This window comes from Sparus aurata, chromosome 21, assembly GCF_900880675.1.
Source record: "Sparus aurata chromosome 21, fSpaAur1.1, whole genome shotgun sequence".
Classification (NCBI taxonomy): Eukaryota; Metazoa; Chordata; class Actinopteri; order Spariformes; family Sparidae; genus Sparus; species Sparus aurata.
The window spans coordinates 13,510,269-13,522,569 of NC_044207.1; the positions used below are offsets into that span (position 1 = coordinate 13,510,269).

At 39.5% G+C, this 12,301-nt stretch overlaps 2 protein-coding genes, 1 long non-coding RNA gene and 1 other non-coding gene across 10 annotated transcripts; 2 read left to right on the top strand and 2 right to left on the bottom strand.

Annotated features, from left to right (window-relative positions):
• Window positions 1–565: 565 nt before the first annotated feature.
• LOC115572968 (ubiquitin-60S ribosomal protein L40-like) lies at window positions 566–6,483 on the bottom strand. Of its 4 annotated transcripts, none has more exons than XM_030403506.1 (6): window positions 6,351–6,483; window positions 5,265–5,499; window positions 4,865–4,976; window positions 3,099–3,185; window positions 2,915–3,017; window positions 566–1,119 (listed from the first exon to the last, which is right to left on the bottom strand). In XM_030403506.1, exons 3-6 carry the CDS (start codon window positions 4,965–4,967, stop codon window positions 1,026–1,028), a joined length of 387 nt encoding a protein of 128 aa, XP_030259366.1. In that variant the 5' UTR covers window positions 4,968–4,976; window positions 5,265–5,499; window positions 6,351–6,483; the 3' UTR covers window positions 566–1,025. The 4 variants fall into 4 exon arrangements, with proteins under 4 accessions (XP_030259366.1, XP_030259367.1, XP_030259368.1 ...); XM_030403507.1 differs by lacking the exon at window positions 6,351–6,483 and adding an exon at window positions 5,984–6,049; XM_030403508.1 differs by lacking the exon at window positions 6,351–6,483 and adding an exon at window positions 5,912–5,929.
• Window positions 5,542–5,615, bottom strand: trnan-guu (transfer RNA asparagine (anticodon GUU)). Its single transcript has one exon. It is a non-coding gene; the product is annotated as a tRNA-Asn (tRNA).
• Window positions 6,484–7,832: 1,349 nt separating the features above from the next.
• LOC115572967 (putative protein TPRXL) lies at window positions 7,833–11,177 on the top strand. Of its 3 annotated transcripts, XR_003982188.1 has the most exons (5): window positions 7,833–8,376; window positions 8,606–8,664; window positions 9,297–10,859; window positions 10,972–11,031; window positions 11,150–11,177. XR_003982188.1 is itself a non-coding variant. In XM_030403504.1 (4 exons), the coding sequence occupies exons 3-4, from the start codon at window positions 9,297–9,299 to the stop codon at window positions 10,403–10,405; spliced, it is 558 nt and encodes a 185-aa protein (XP_030259364.1). In that variant the 5' UTR covers window positions 7,842–8,376; window positions 8,606–8,664; the 3' UTR covers window positions 10,406–10,714. The 3 variants fall into 3 exon arrangements, 2 of the variants coding, with proteins under 2 accessions (XP_030259364.1, XP_030259365.1); XM_030403504.1 differs by lacking the exons at window positions 10,972–11,031; window positions 11,150–11,177 and having other exon boundaries at window positions 7,842–8,376; window positions 9,297–9,809; window positions 10,361–10,714; XM_030403505.1 differs by lacking the exons at window positions 10,972–11,031; window positions 11,150–11,177 and having other exon boundaries at window positions 7,843–8,376; window positions 9,297–9,809; window positions 10,257–10,714.
• Window positions 11,176–12,029, top strand: LOC115572970 (uncharacterized). Of its 2 annotated transcripts, none has more exons than XR_003982189.1 (4): window positions 11,176–11,194; window positions 11,464–11,537; window positions 11,633–11,693; window positions 11,923–12,029. It is a non-coding gene; the product is annotated as an uncharacterized LOC115572970 (long non-coding RNA). The 2 variants fall into 2 exon arrangements; XR_003982190.1 differs by lacking the exon at window positions 11,176–11,194 and adding an exon at window positions 11,314–11,349.
• The last annotated feature ends 272 nt before the right edge of the window (window positions 12,030–12,301 follow it).

The following is a 12,301-nucleotide window of genomic DNA, read 5'->3' on the forward strand; positions in this document are numbered from 1 at the left end:
CAGTGGCCAGTACTGGAGTTTTACCTGCAGTTTACATACAAGGTACCTGTCTAATAAACATGTTTTTATAAGATGATGTTTTTATGGCTTAGCTTCATCTTAATCCAAAAATATTCAACTACAAAAACTTCACTGAAAATATTAAGTCAAGTCGAGGCTCAGGTTAGTTGTGCGTCTCTGGATCATATTAGTCAGCTTGCAGTTGTGAATGAGTGTAACTGCTTGAATGCGAACAAAACATTCCTGCAAAAGAAAGCCTGCTTCTCCAGGAAACATTGCTCGTTTAAAAAAGAAAGAGGATTTTAATGCTTTGTCTGCGACCCAATATTTTGTTTAAAAACCTAATGGATTGTCTTTATCACTATACACCCTGCAATACTGGAAATAGTTACTGGAAAACCTTAAAGGATAAACACTGTTAAATAAAAAGGATAATGAGAAAAGAAAGATTATTGGTTCACGGTTCATACATCTGTATCAGATTTCTAATTTCCTTAGAGGAAAAACATAGAAGACATTTGTTTTTAAAGTTGTAGATGTTATGAAAAATAAGACATCAAAGTTAAAATAGTTTTTTTAATTGTTTGAGAACACATCTTCCTTCAGTTGTTTTTTTGTAAATGAGGCCTACAGAATTTCACATTATACACATTCACAAATATGATCCAACATGATCCCAGTAACTTCTCTGACAGTTTACAGTGCACCTTTCGTCACATCAAGGGAAAAAAGTATTGATAAATAATTCTAAATCATTTGTAAAATCAATATAGCACATGGACCATGGACACTATCCTCTATCATCTATAATTCTAGTTTTATAATGTGAAAAACAATAATCAGGTTTAAACTAGACTAGTTTGGCTGGAAATGTTTTGGTCACATGTAGCTACTCTATCTACAGAACACATCCAAAGACCAAGAAAATATTCTCAGGGGACTGCAAGTGAGAAATCATCCATTTATTTATCAATTATGCTTGTCACAACATCTTGTTGACAATATCGATTATTGATTCCAGTTGTCTACTTCAGCTTCTTCTTAGGTCTGATGTTACTGGTGTGTCCACACTTCTTCTTGCGGCAGTTTAGGGCACGGGGATGTAAACGAGCGTAGCACCTGACATGAGAGGAGCCAACTGTTAGATAAAAATAACCAACATCATCTAGTGATTCTGGTTCTCTTAAATTTGACATCTTATGTCTTATTTACAAAGCTATCTCTCTATAAAAGCACGGAATCTCTGTCTGTGTGTGTGTGTGTGTGTGTGTGTGTGTGTGTGTGTGTGTGTGTGTTTCTGTTAGTCAAATATCTCTGCGGATAAGGATCACACTGACCTGAGACTTTCAACATGGCTGCTGCGTGGTTCAGTGGTGTGCATCTAAGCATTTGTTTGGACTGCAATGATACTGTGAATAAATTATTTCATAAATGCTTTACAAATTCCGCCAAGCATTGTCCACCGGAGCCACCACAGTCATGTGCGCACCAGAGCCAATCACTGCACACCGTGGCCACGTGCGCACAAGAGCCAATCACTGCAGAGCTCAAGCCCACAACATACCTAAAGAAACAAGCATATTTATACCTGCAGCGGTGCGAGCTGGACTGGGATTTTGCCGGCGGTTCAGTCTGTTCTGTTCTGTGCATCTAAACTGACTGTTGTGGATTAATGAGATTAAACGAGTCCGGACCGAGTCTGTTCGGGTCTGAGGAGATCTGGAGACGCGCGGACAACAAAGTGGAAACGGAATCTGTGGATGTTCGTGTGTAGCTAGCCGCTAGCTAGCAGCTAGCGGCTAGCCACTAGCTACACGGCCCACCTCCCGAGGCGACGGACCGGACGCATCGGCATGTCCAAAACCAGACCTAGGGTAAATAATGTCCGCCACGCTTTTTCGCGAACATTGCCGTCACGCTTGCTTTGTGTCTGGTGCAGGAAGAAACGGTAAAAACGGGCTTTTGTCACGAAAGTGTCCAAGCAGCAAGTTTGGTTGTTGAGGAACAGGAAGTTGTGGGAGGGACCTAGGCGGATGATTGACAGGCAACGACGGTCGGTGTAGAGACAGCGATATTGAGAGTTGAAAGATTTGTGACATTTAGCGTGTTTGGAGTGTGTAGTTAGTGTGTTATGTAGTGTTTGGTGTAGTGTGTTATGTAGTGTTTGGTGTAGTGTGTTTAGTGAGTAGTGGAGTCGGTTTTTTGTTTAATGAGTCAGAACAATGAGAAGATGCTGAATGTGGAGCAGGCAGTGCAGCTCTTAAGGAGCACAGGCAGACCTGAGCATTGCCTGCATTTAAATGTAAATAGTTACATATAACTTTGTAAATTTTTTAAATGTATGCACAAATTTAGCAAACAACAATTTATCTACTTTTTCTACTTGGATTTTATGTTTTTTTGTGATTTTAGGTCCACTGTGTTCATACAGTTTGTCAAAATAAAAAAATAACTGTACAGTCACACATGTGAGGTTGTGCTGAAAATAATGACACCAAGTAAATAGCTTTTAAGGTGAAATATAATGGCAAAATCAAAATAGTCAAAAACAGCCAATTATACCCTGAATATCGGATTTCACAACAAACCCAAATATCCCTGACGTCCCACCTTCAAACACAGCCTCATTTGGCCATCCATGAAAAAGCTCCTTAACCTCCAACTTTTTTTTATAGGAATACACTTTTCTTATGGGCACTGCACTAGTTGCTATTAATAAAGCTTTTTATTAAAACTATTATTTGACAGAGAATTTCTACTACTATACACAGTTTACCTTTTACAGGAATATCTACAGAGTGACCATGTCCACAGGCAGACAGTCTGTAAAAGTTTGCCAGTTCTTCATATATCTGCAATCCAAATCAACAGCCAGATGTCTGGCAGTGACACTGTACTGTGTTTGTATACGTACTTGCGGCAGACCATCTTGTCGCAGTTGAACTTCTGGGCCAACATTCTCATAGAGGGCTCGATGATGCCGCCTCTCAGACGCAGCACGAGATGGAGGGTGGACTCTGAGGGAGGACAGAGATAATCAATGGTGGCTCCTCTTTGGCACATTAGTGATCGTTCAGCCGAGTGAGAGTTTTACCTACCCTTCTGGATGTTATAGTCGGACAGGGTGCGTCCATCCTCAAGCTGCTTTCCAGCAAAGATGAGACGCTGCTGATCAGGTGGAATACCTTGAAACAAAACAGTCACAACTGTGAGCTAGTGCAAAGTGTGGAAAATCATTTACAGCTGCCATTCAAATTGCATCCCTGCAGTTGATGGAGCGTCACCCATACTTGCTTTACTTTGATGTGGGTGATGTCGACATCAAGTTAAAGGTACAATATGTAAGAAATCTAAAGCAACTGGCCGTAAAATCATCCTAATATGTCACAGAGACTCAGGAATAATGTTCATATAACATACTGAACTCACCAACAACAACAGCCAAAATATTCGCATTAAAAAAAATCTTTACAGGAGATGCATTTGAACGGTGGAGACAGTTGAAAGCCGAGAGGAATTTAAAAACGGATGCAGAATTGGCTACTCTTCTCCTAGACAGGTAAGTTAAGCTTGGTTAACTCAGTTAGCATCATAGCTTGACGGGGATGGACATTTCGAATACTTTGAACTGTCGAGTAATAACGTTATTCATTTCGATCATAGAAACAAACGCTAGCAGAATTCGCACTGTCCTGGTATGGGCATCCGGTCTCCAGCATGCTGCTGTCCAGTCGATGTCCAGCCGCTGTCGGCGCGTTTGCCAGAAGCGGCTGGACAATACGAAATCTTACATTTGATACTTAGCCAAATTCGAGTCCTCTTTAGGTCTTTGCATGTATATCGCCATAAACTATATAACGTTATAAAAGGGGAGGCAAAAATGAAGGACAATTCTGTCAAATATCATGCATAACGTTATTCCATCTGATATGTCCATCCCTAGTCAACAGCTAATGTTACCATAAATAATAATACATCTCGATCTTTACTGAGAGAACAGAATTGTGTGTCCACTCTGGCAACCTCGAGTCTGGAGGGGAGGGGGTGGAGGGGGAGGCGGATACCACTCACCGCAGTATTTTGAATTTGAGTGTAGTAACTGTTTTTGGCCACATTCTTACATATGGCGCCTTTAAATACTGCTGATCCCATCTAACCCTGCCTTCATGTATAAGTAGTGTCATTTGAGGTATGAATGCATGAATATGACCATTTCCTGCTACGGATTTATATTCCACTTGTCACTCTGCAGACTTAGATTATGAATACAAAATATAGATTAACTAATACATTCGAATGTATACAGAATAAAATACTCAGAATTAGCTCCACCTTTGAAGCTGCAACATAAAAGTGACTAACACATAATAATAATAATAATAATAATAATAATAATAATAATAATAATAATAATTAATTATAATACAATAATAGATAATATTTTGAAATGGATCATTCTGTAGTTTCACTTTTGGTACTTTTGATGTATTTTTGATGCCCATACGTCTAACTTTTACTTCAGACTTCAGTATTCTTACGTTGTGGTATTACTACTTTTACTAAAGTTAAAAGATCCGAGTACCTCCTCCACCACTGTTTATTTGTATTATTTCAATATTGAAATTGCAACAATACTCTGTCATCTATTTAATGACACATGTGAGGGCAGCGAAAAGAAAACATAATATAACAAAAGATGAGAAATCAATCAAAGTTAGATGGAATTACGCAACAGACTCACTTGGTGTATACAGGAATTTGTGCATGTTTGAAAAACACATATGCCACCCTAAACAACACACATCATCTCCTTGATACTGATCTATACTATAGGACAAATGATCACAGTAAAACATGATAGTACCTTCTTTGTCCTGGATTTTGGCTTTGACATTCTCGATAGTGTCGCTGGGCTCCACCTTGAGGGTGATGGTTTTACCCGTCAATGTTTTCACAAAAATCTGCATTGTTGTTTACTAAAAAAGAAGCCAGAAGACGTGTCAGTCACCTCAAACACGAAGAAATCACACTAAAAGCCAAATGAGGAAAACTTCTGATAAAGAAATAACTTCCTCATATTTATAATTAACCATCCATTTGCCTGTATTCATTATATGCCACTATTTTCAGCAAAGACTACATGTACACACCGTGTGAAAGGTGAAATACCAGTTTAACACAGCCCAAACACGTCATCCTCTGTAATTTAACCAACTTGAACGAATAAAAACGATCGTTTTGGAAGTTATAAAAACAGCACTTACATCGAGATCATTCACCAGCAGTGAGGCAGAAGGCTAAAGAGGAACGTGTTGAGCCCAGTCCTGTGCTTAAGGAGGGGAACAAGCTCATCCAGTTTTTTGTTTCTGCTCAGCCAAACCACATCTGCACAGATATAGTCGATCGCAGGTGATGGCATGTTGCAGATTTATATGTCGGGGCGATCTGATGTATTTGTATCAGACACGTTCAGCCGGCTGCTCTCGTAAAACAACAACACTGCAATAATATGGAGAAAATACAAAAAACATAAAGATTTGTCGTCCCTGGGTGGGCTCGAACCACCAACCTTTCGGTTAACAGCCGAACGCGCTAACCGATTGCGCCACAGAGACAACCATACATTATTCTCACACACTGACATATATAAAATTCAATATAAGAGCTATATATAGATATGATATAGTGACCGTGTCGTACTGTACTGTTAGCACAGGTGCATAGCGCCCCCTTGTGGTTGCTACGATAAAAACGAAACTTAACTCAAGCGCATGCATTTATCTGTTTAACCGCTAGGTGGTTAATCAAAAGCGCATTTTAACTTGATTCAACTGTATTTTAAGAAGATAAAAGCATACGAAAAAGTATAAGAAGCGAGGTAACATGAAAGTAACGCAGGCGAGTATCTTACCATTAAGTATCTCTTACAAGCGACCTAAAGTTAAACGTTTAACTTGTTGTCTAACAGCTAGCTTGGTGTTACCGTTTATTGTAGCTCGGTGCGGCCAAGTTGCGCGCTGCGACAGGCTGATGTGCTCAGTATTCAGCCCTGTATCGATTAGAGACAGTTATCTTAATACACTGAACACAATAGTTGTTAATAAACCAATAAATTAAAACGTCGCAGATGTAAAACAATAATTAAAAAATTAAGGGGCTGACGACCTGTTTCGGTTCTTCAAGCTAGTTCACGACGTTAGCTCACACTATCATAAGCAAGGTGGAAAGGTGTTCGGACATGTAGCTCATCTTAGCAAGCATGTTAAAAGCTAGGTGAATCCAGAGTGAATCTTACTTTGGTTGCCCCACAACACATATAACTAATAATAACAGCGTTAGATTAAACTCACTTTTGACTAAGACACCAGCACAAGAAAGCCCCAGGTAACTCCACTGTTATCGTGTACAGGGGCTCGTAGGTCAGCTGCTCAGAGGCGTTCGCAAACGTGACCACGTGGTTGATTGACAGGCGCAGCTCCACCTTAATTCATGTCATGAAGGTCAATATAATCAGAGAAACAGTGCAGGTGAAGCACACTGGAGAAGGGCTTGGCTTTTACCTTCAGATTCTGTCATTCAAGCAAGTCTAAGGAAGTACATATCAACATATGGCAGAAAATATACCATCAGCTGTCTTGTTGCTAAGTTTACACATGTTGGTACTCTTGAATCTTTTGTAAACAGAGTATGGAAGTATTTTTTGACAGAAATGTCCCTAGAGTCTTATTTTTTAGGGCTTGCTGGTTTTGTCTACTCTTTTCACCTGAAATATATTGTTTGTTATTATAATTATCCAGATCACTCTGATCCTCTAGATCACTCTCCAAACGTTCACTTTTCCTTTTGGAACTAAACTCACTATTTAAATCACTTAAATTAATGAATCTATATAATAATAATAATAGTAGTAATAATAATCATTTTAATTCATCTGTTAAATGATGTCCACATGTCTTGATATGTATATGTACCCATCTCTCTGTCTACTTATTTTCATCTTGTGTTATGTTTGTCGCATATATTTATTTGCATTCTCCTTGTCTGATGTCCTTATGTAGCCTTATTTTTTGCTTGTACTTGTTTTGTAGTCGAGCTGTTTGGTTTGCCTGGATTATTTTGTAAACTCATACCTATTAGTAGTGTATATGACATGTTACATATCTACTGAGGTAGTAAAACAAACTTTTCACAGCAGCACCAACTCTATTGGTGTCATTCTGAATACAGCCACCAGGCGGCGCTGCGGTACAGAAGAAGCTTTAGAACAGACATGTTCAACTAGAGGCCTGGCAGCCCTCTTATAACCTCATTCTGGACCTTTAATCATTCATTATTAGTTATGTCTGTTGTTTAGCGAAAAAAAAAAACAAACAAAAAAAACAAAACCCCCCAAAAAAAACCCAAGAAACACAACTTTTACTTAATAACATTGTTAACACAGGCTGTTTAAGCATAGATAGATAGGTTATTATAGCAGCGGGTACATTCAAATTCAATTACAATCAAAATACAAATATAGAAACAATAAACATTATAATATTACATTATATAAAAAAGAGGTAGTAAAGTAAAATAGAATAAACTACTAAGGTGTAAAAGGTAAGAGGAACATAAGGCGCGGGAGGATAAGGTGCAGTAGTTATCGTATTAAGTTAATTATTTGTGTGGAATGGCGTCTGACTGCCCAATTGTTCCTTTACCTGCAGTTCTCTGTTGAGCCCACCTGATGGTGCTACAGCAGCTTTATGATGTGCAGCAATAAATAGAGATGTTCAGCAGGAGAGGATCAATTATAATGATATTACTTATTAAATATGTTAATTGAGCCCAAATGTCACAAATAAAATTCCAGCTGTTTGAGGATTAAATGTTTTTATTTCGTGACTTACATATAAAGTCTGCTCTGTGATGATACAAACACACAGGAATTATAAAGTGAAAGCCTTCAGAGGCACACAGATGATGTTCTTACATATACAGGCCGAGGGATGACTCGTCACGTTATAAGAGCATCTTATAGGACACATTTTGATTTGATGTCAAGTTCTCCACAGGTTAACATGGGCTCGCTGTCTGGCCTCTATTGTCGGACTCCACCATGCTGTTTGGATCAGGCTCCTCCAGGTGAGATGTGGGCTGACGGGCCGCCATGTTCTACGAGTGGACCGGAACGTTCCACGGTTGCTATGGTTCGTCTCCAGGTGCATCATTGGGTCCGGACCAAAACATTAGCAAGACTCCGAAATGTTTCACAACATTTCTACTCCAACTGGACGATTTATCTACGAACAAAACATCTAGTGAGGATTGTGTTCGCATCTCAACCCTTGTTCAAGGCCCAGTGTCACTGACAAGAGGACTTTTGTCACGACAAAAGTGAGATTTATAAATGTTTAATTCAGTCCCGTGTTGTTTAGCATGTGTTTGACCATAAACCCTGCAGAATTCACTGATTTAAGCTAGCATGTATTGCTAGTATTGGCAGTAACTTCAATTAGTGTCGATTAATCTAATGGGACTGAGTTTGACAAACATTTCTTCTTCATAAAACTTTGTTTGGTACTTTATTGTAATACTTTATCTCATGCTGTCCTGACCAACACAGACAGTCATCAACAGAGAGCAGAGAAAGCCCTGCAGACAGACACTGCTCCTCCAGAAAAGGTGAATGTGCCTGTAGTGCTGATCACACTCACTGTTTCCATTTATTCATTACGGCTCAGTCATGGTGCAGCAGGAGGTCTGCAGGTTTGTCAGTCAGCAAGAGAACTTAAAATTGACATATTGTTGAATGGAGTCTGGTGCAAATGTCACTTTCTAAAAGCTTTCTGAAGGAGTGTAAGAGTTAGTTTTAAGACTTTGAGCAGGACAAACTGGGATTAGATATCAGTGGTTGGAATAAGCTGAGTACATTGACTCAAGTACAGTATTTTATAATTCATGTTGTATTTTCACAACTTCAGCGGTTTTGAGACAAAAGCTGGTGTTCACACAGCAACTGGTGGGAATGTTTAACAGTTAATCTGCCTCCATCTCTCAGACAATTACAAATGTAAACACTCTGATCCTTCATAGGCTCATTTATTATGAATCTAAAAATAAATTCTGATTGTTTATTTTATAAGGGACAAGTCAGGTCATTAATGACACTGAGCTGAGTGCAAATATTTATTTCAGATGTAATTCTAATTAGTTTTAACAAGTTGATTTTAACTAAATTTCCTGTGTTTGACAATAACATGCAGTCACAGTTGTTGTATATTAAACTGTATACTGGCTTGATGTTGTGTTCTCAGATGGCTCAGCGTACGGTGAGGAAGGCTATCCTCATCGAGGCCCTGCCCATCAGACCACAGGACGTCCGCCTCAGGGTCCCAGCACCAGCCTGCTGCAGCAGCTGCCCAAAAAGGTCAGGTCGTTCCTCTCGTAGCTCTGCTTCTGGCGCTCCCACTCGCTCCTCCTCTCGCCCTACCATGGGCCCTTCTTCTAGCTCCTCCTCTGGCCCTTCTTCTAAATCCTCCTCTCGCCCTACCTTGGGCCCTTCTTCGACCTCCTCCTCTCGCCCTACCTTGGGCCCTTCTTCAAACTCTTCCTCTCCATCACTTTCTTCCCTGCGTGGCACTCCTGCCTCTTTGGTGTTAAGTGATCCTGCCAGGATCACTTCACGAAAGCGGCAGCAGGCGTTCACTTCTATCTGGCCTATACCTAAGGGACCGCGTAAGCCTCAGCCTCCATGGAGCGGCCCTAAGCCAAGTTTAGTCCAGAACCAGCAGCTGTGGAGCGGCCCTGAACCGGAGTGGGCGAGGAAGGTAAGGCTGGACATGGAGGCAAGGGATCACAATTTTAACAGGTGGTTCAAGAGGTGCGCAAAACCTGAAGGTGAGCCTGTTGGTGAGCCTCCAGGTAAGCGCTTCTGTCCCTCGAATTAAATTTCAGTTCAGTTTATTTTTCTCATTGAATTGAACACAAATCAATGAGAGTTTTAATTGATTGCATTGAATTGAATTTGTTCACATGGGCTGAACCACTTTTTAAAATGTCTTTGTCATGGTTCAAGGGAAGGTTCACCCCTTTACAGGGTGTGAGGATACAAGGAAAGCAATTTATTTGAATTTATTTGAGTTGCCTTGTATTTAATTCCTTTGAATCTAATTTCTTTGAGTTGATAGCTATGAAGTAAGAAACGAAGGAGAAACAAGGAAAGCAATTTATTTGAATTTATTTGAGTTGCCTTGTTTTCTCCTTCTTTGAATCAGATCTATTTGAATCAACTGAATTTATGTATTTGAGTTGCATTGTGTTGCGTCGTGTCGCGTTGCGGGATTGAAGGACCACATTTGTAAAAACTGTGTCCTTGAAGAAGAAGAAGAAGAGGAGAAGAAGAAGAAGAAGAAGAAGAAGATGAAGACAAACAAGAAATGAGAAGAAACAAAAGAAGTAGAGAAGAGACAGGACAGAAAGTCACGGTCAAAGGAGAGAAGAGGGGAGAAACAGAGAACAAACCAGAAGAAACACAAGAAGAGATGCTGAGGAACAGATGGGAAATTAACGATTCAAAGAAATGGAATAAACAAGAAAACGTGATTGGGAATTAGACTCGGTCATGAAGAGAAGAGAAGAAACGCGATGATATGTGAAGAGACAAGAAAAGAAGAAAGAACAGGGAGCGTGAATCTTCTCATGCAAAAGGTAATTATTACATGTTCAGATCAGATTTCATGCAGTATTTAATTATGACTCTGTACGTGATATGTTAACAACCATCATTGTCTTTCATCTGTCTTTTTGGAAGGAACGGAGAGACTGAAAGGACGGGGAGGGAGGGTGGGCAATATCAAGTGTGAGCCCCCATACAGAAGGTAAATCAATGTTACAATATCATTTCATCAATTGTGTCAAAAATGTATGATCGGCTGATCCGGTTGCTGATATTTTGCACTTTAATTTCCCCGTCTCTTATTTGTCTTTAAGACAGAGGAGAGGAGAGGAGAGGAGAGAGCAATATACATTTTGAACCCTCATGTGGAAAGTGTAAGTATCATTTTATTTCTTAATTTTACACTTCATGTAGTGATTAACAAATCATTTATTAACTTTTACATTTTTTTCAACTACAACTCCTTCTGTCATCTATTTGTCTTTGAGCAAGAGGCAGAGAAGAGGAGAGGAGATGGAGGAGGGAGGGCCAAAGCAAGTGTGAATTCTTCATTCATTGTTATTGTTAGAATCATACAGATGGGTAATTGATCAGATCTTATTATTCATTTTAACAATAACTCAGATTGTCTTCCATTTGTCTTTCAGAGAGGAGGGGAGGAGAGAGGAGGAGAGGAGGGAGGGCCAAAGCAAGTATGAACTCTCATTCAAAAGTTAAATCCATTTTTAAAACACTGACAACACATGGCAACACCTGTCACTGATACTTTTAATTGTAACTCCTCTTGTCTCTTGTTTGTCTTTAAGAGAGAGGAGACGAGGAGGTGAGGAGGACAGGGGAGGATGCTGGAGGTCAACACGAAGTCTCTCGGATGCAAATGGTAAATCTCACAGTTAATTTAATAAAGAAATGATGTGCTGACCTGGTTTCAGATATCTTCAACTGTACTTAGTTTATCTTCCTTTTGTCTTCTAGAGGAGAGCAGAGGAAAGGCGGTCGAGAGGAGATGAGAAGGGACGGAAAAAGCCTTAAAAAGGTAAAAATCAACTCATTTAATAATATCGTCAGAACACATCTAGTGTGCAGTCATCCAATTAAGTAACCAAACTTACTCAATTATGTCATCAAACTATACCTGCCAGATGAAATGACTGAACCAGATTGCAGCAAGATGAATTCAATAAGTCAGGAACTCAACAATCATCTATGTGTTAAACTTGAGAAAAATCTGTTCTGAAGTGTTTTTTTGTATTTTTTCTTCACAGCTGGACCAAACTGCAGAAGCTGCCAGGGGTGAAACTCATCTCACTACAATGACGTTTGTCATAATCAACCAGTAGACATGTGTTTCAAATAAATAGTCAAAACGAAAGGAAATGTTTCAGTTTGGTTTCTGAGGTTTAGGTCTCACCTCATATTTTTAATGGCTTTGTATGTTGGGGAATCAAAAGAGTCTGTGTTTATATTGTGTTGTACTAATGATTGGAAATTCTGCCAGCCTCAAAAAACATTTGAAAAGAAAAGAAAAGGTTTTGGTCCATGAGTAGATGCACATTTCCTTTGTAGTCTGGCAGAAAGAAATTATTCCTACATGAAACTCTTAACAAGGTCATCTTGTTCCAATATATTCAAGAGAAGGCAGAC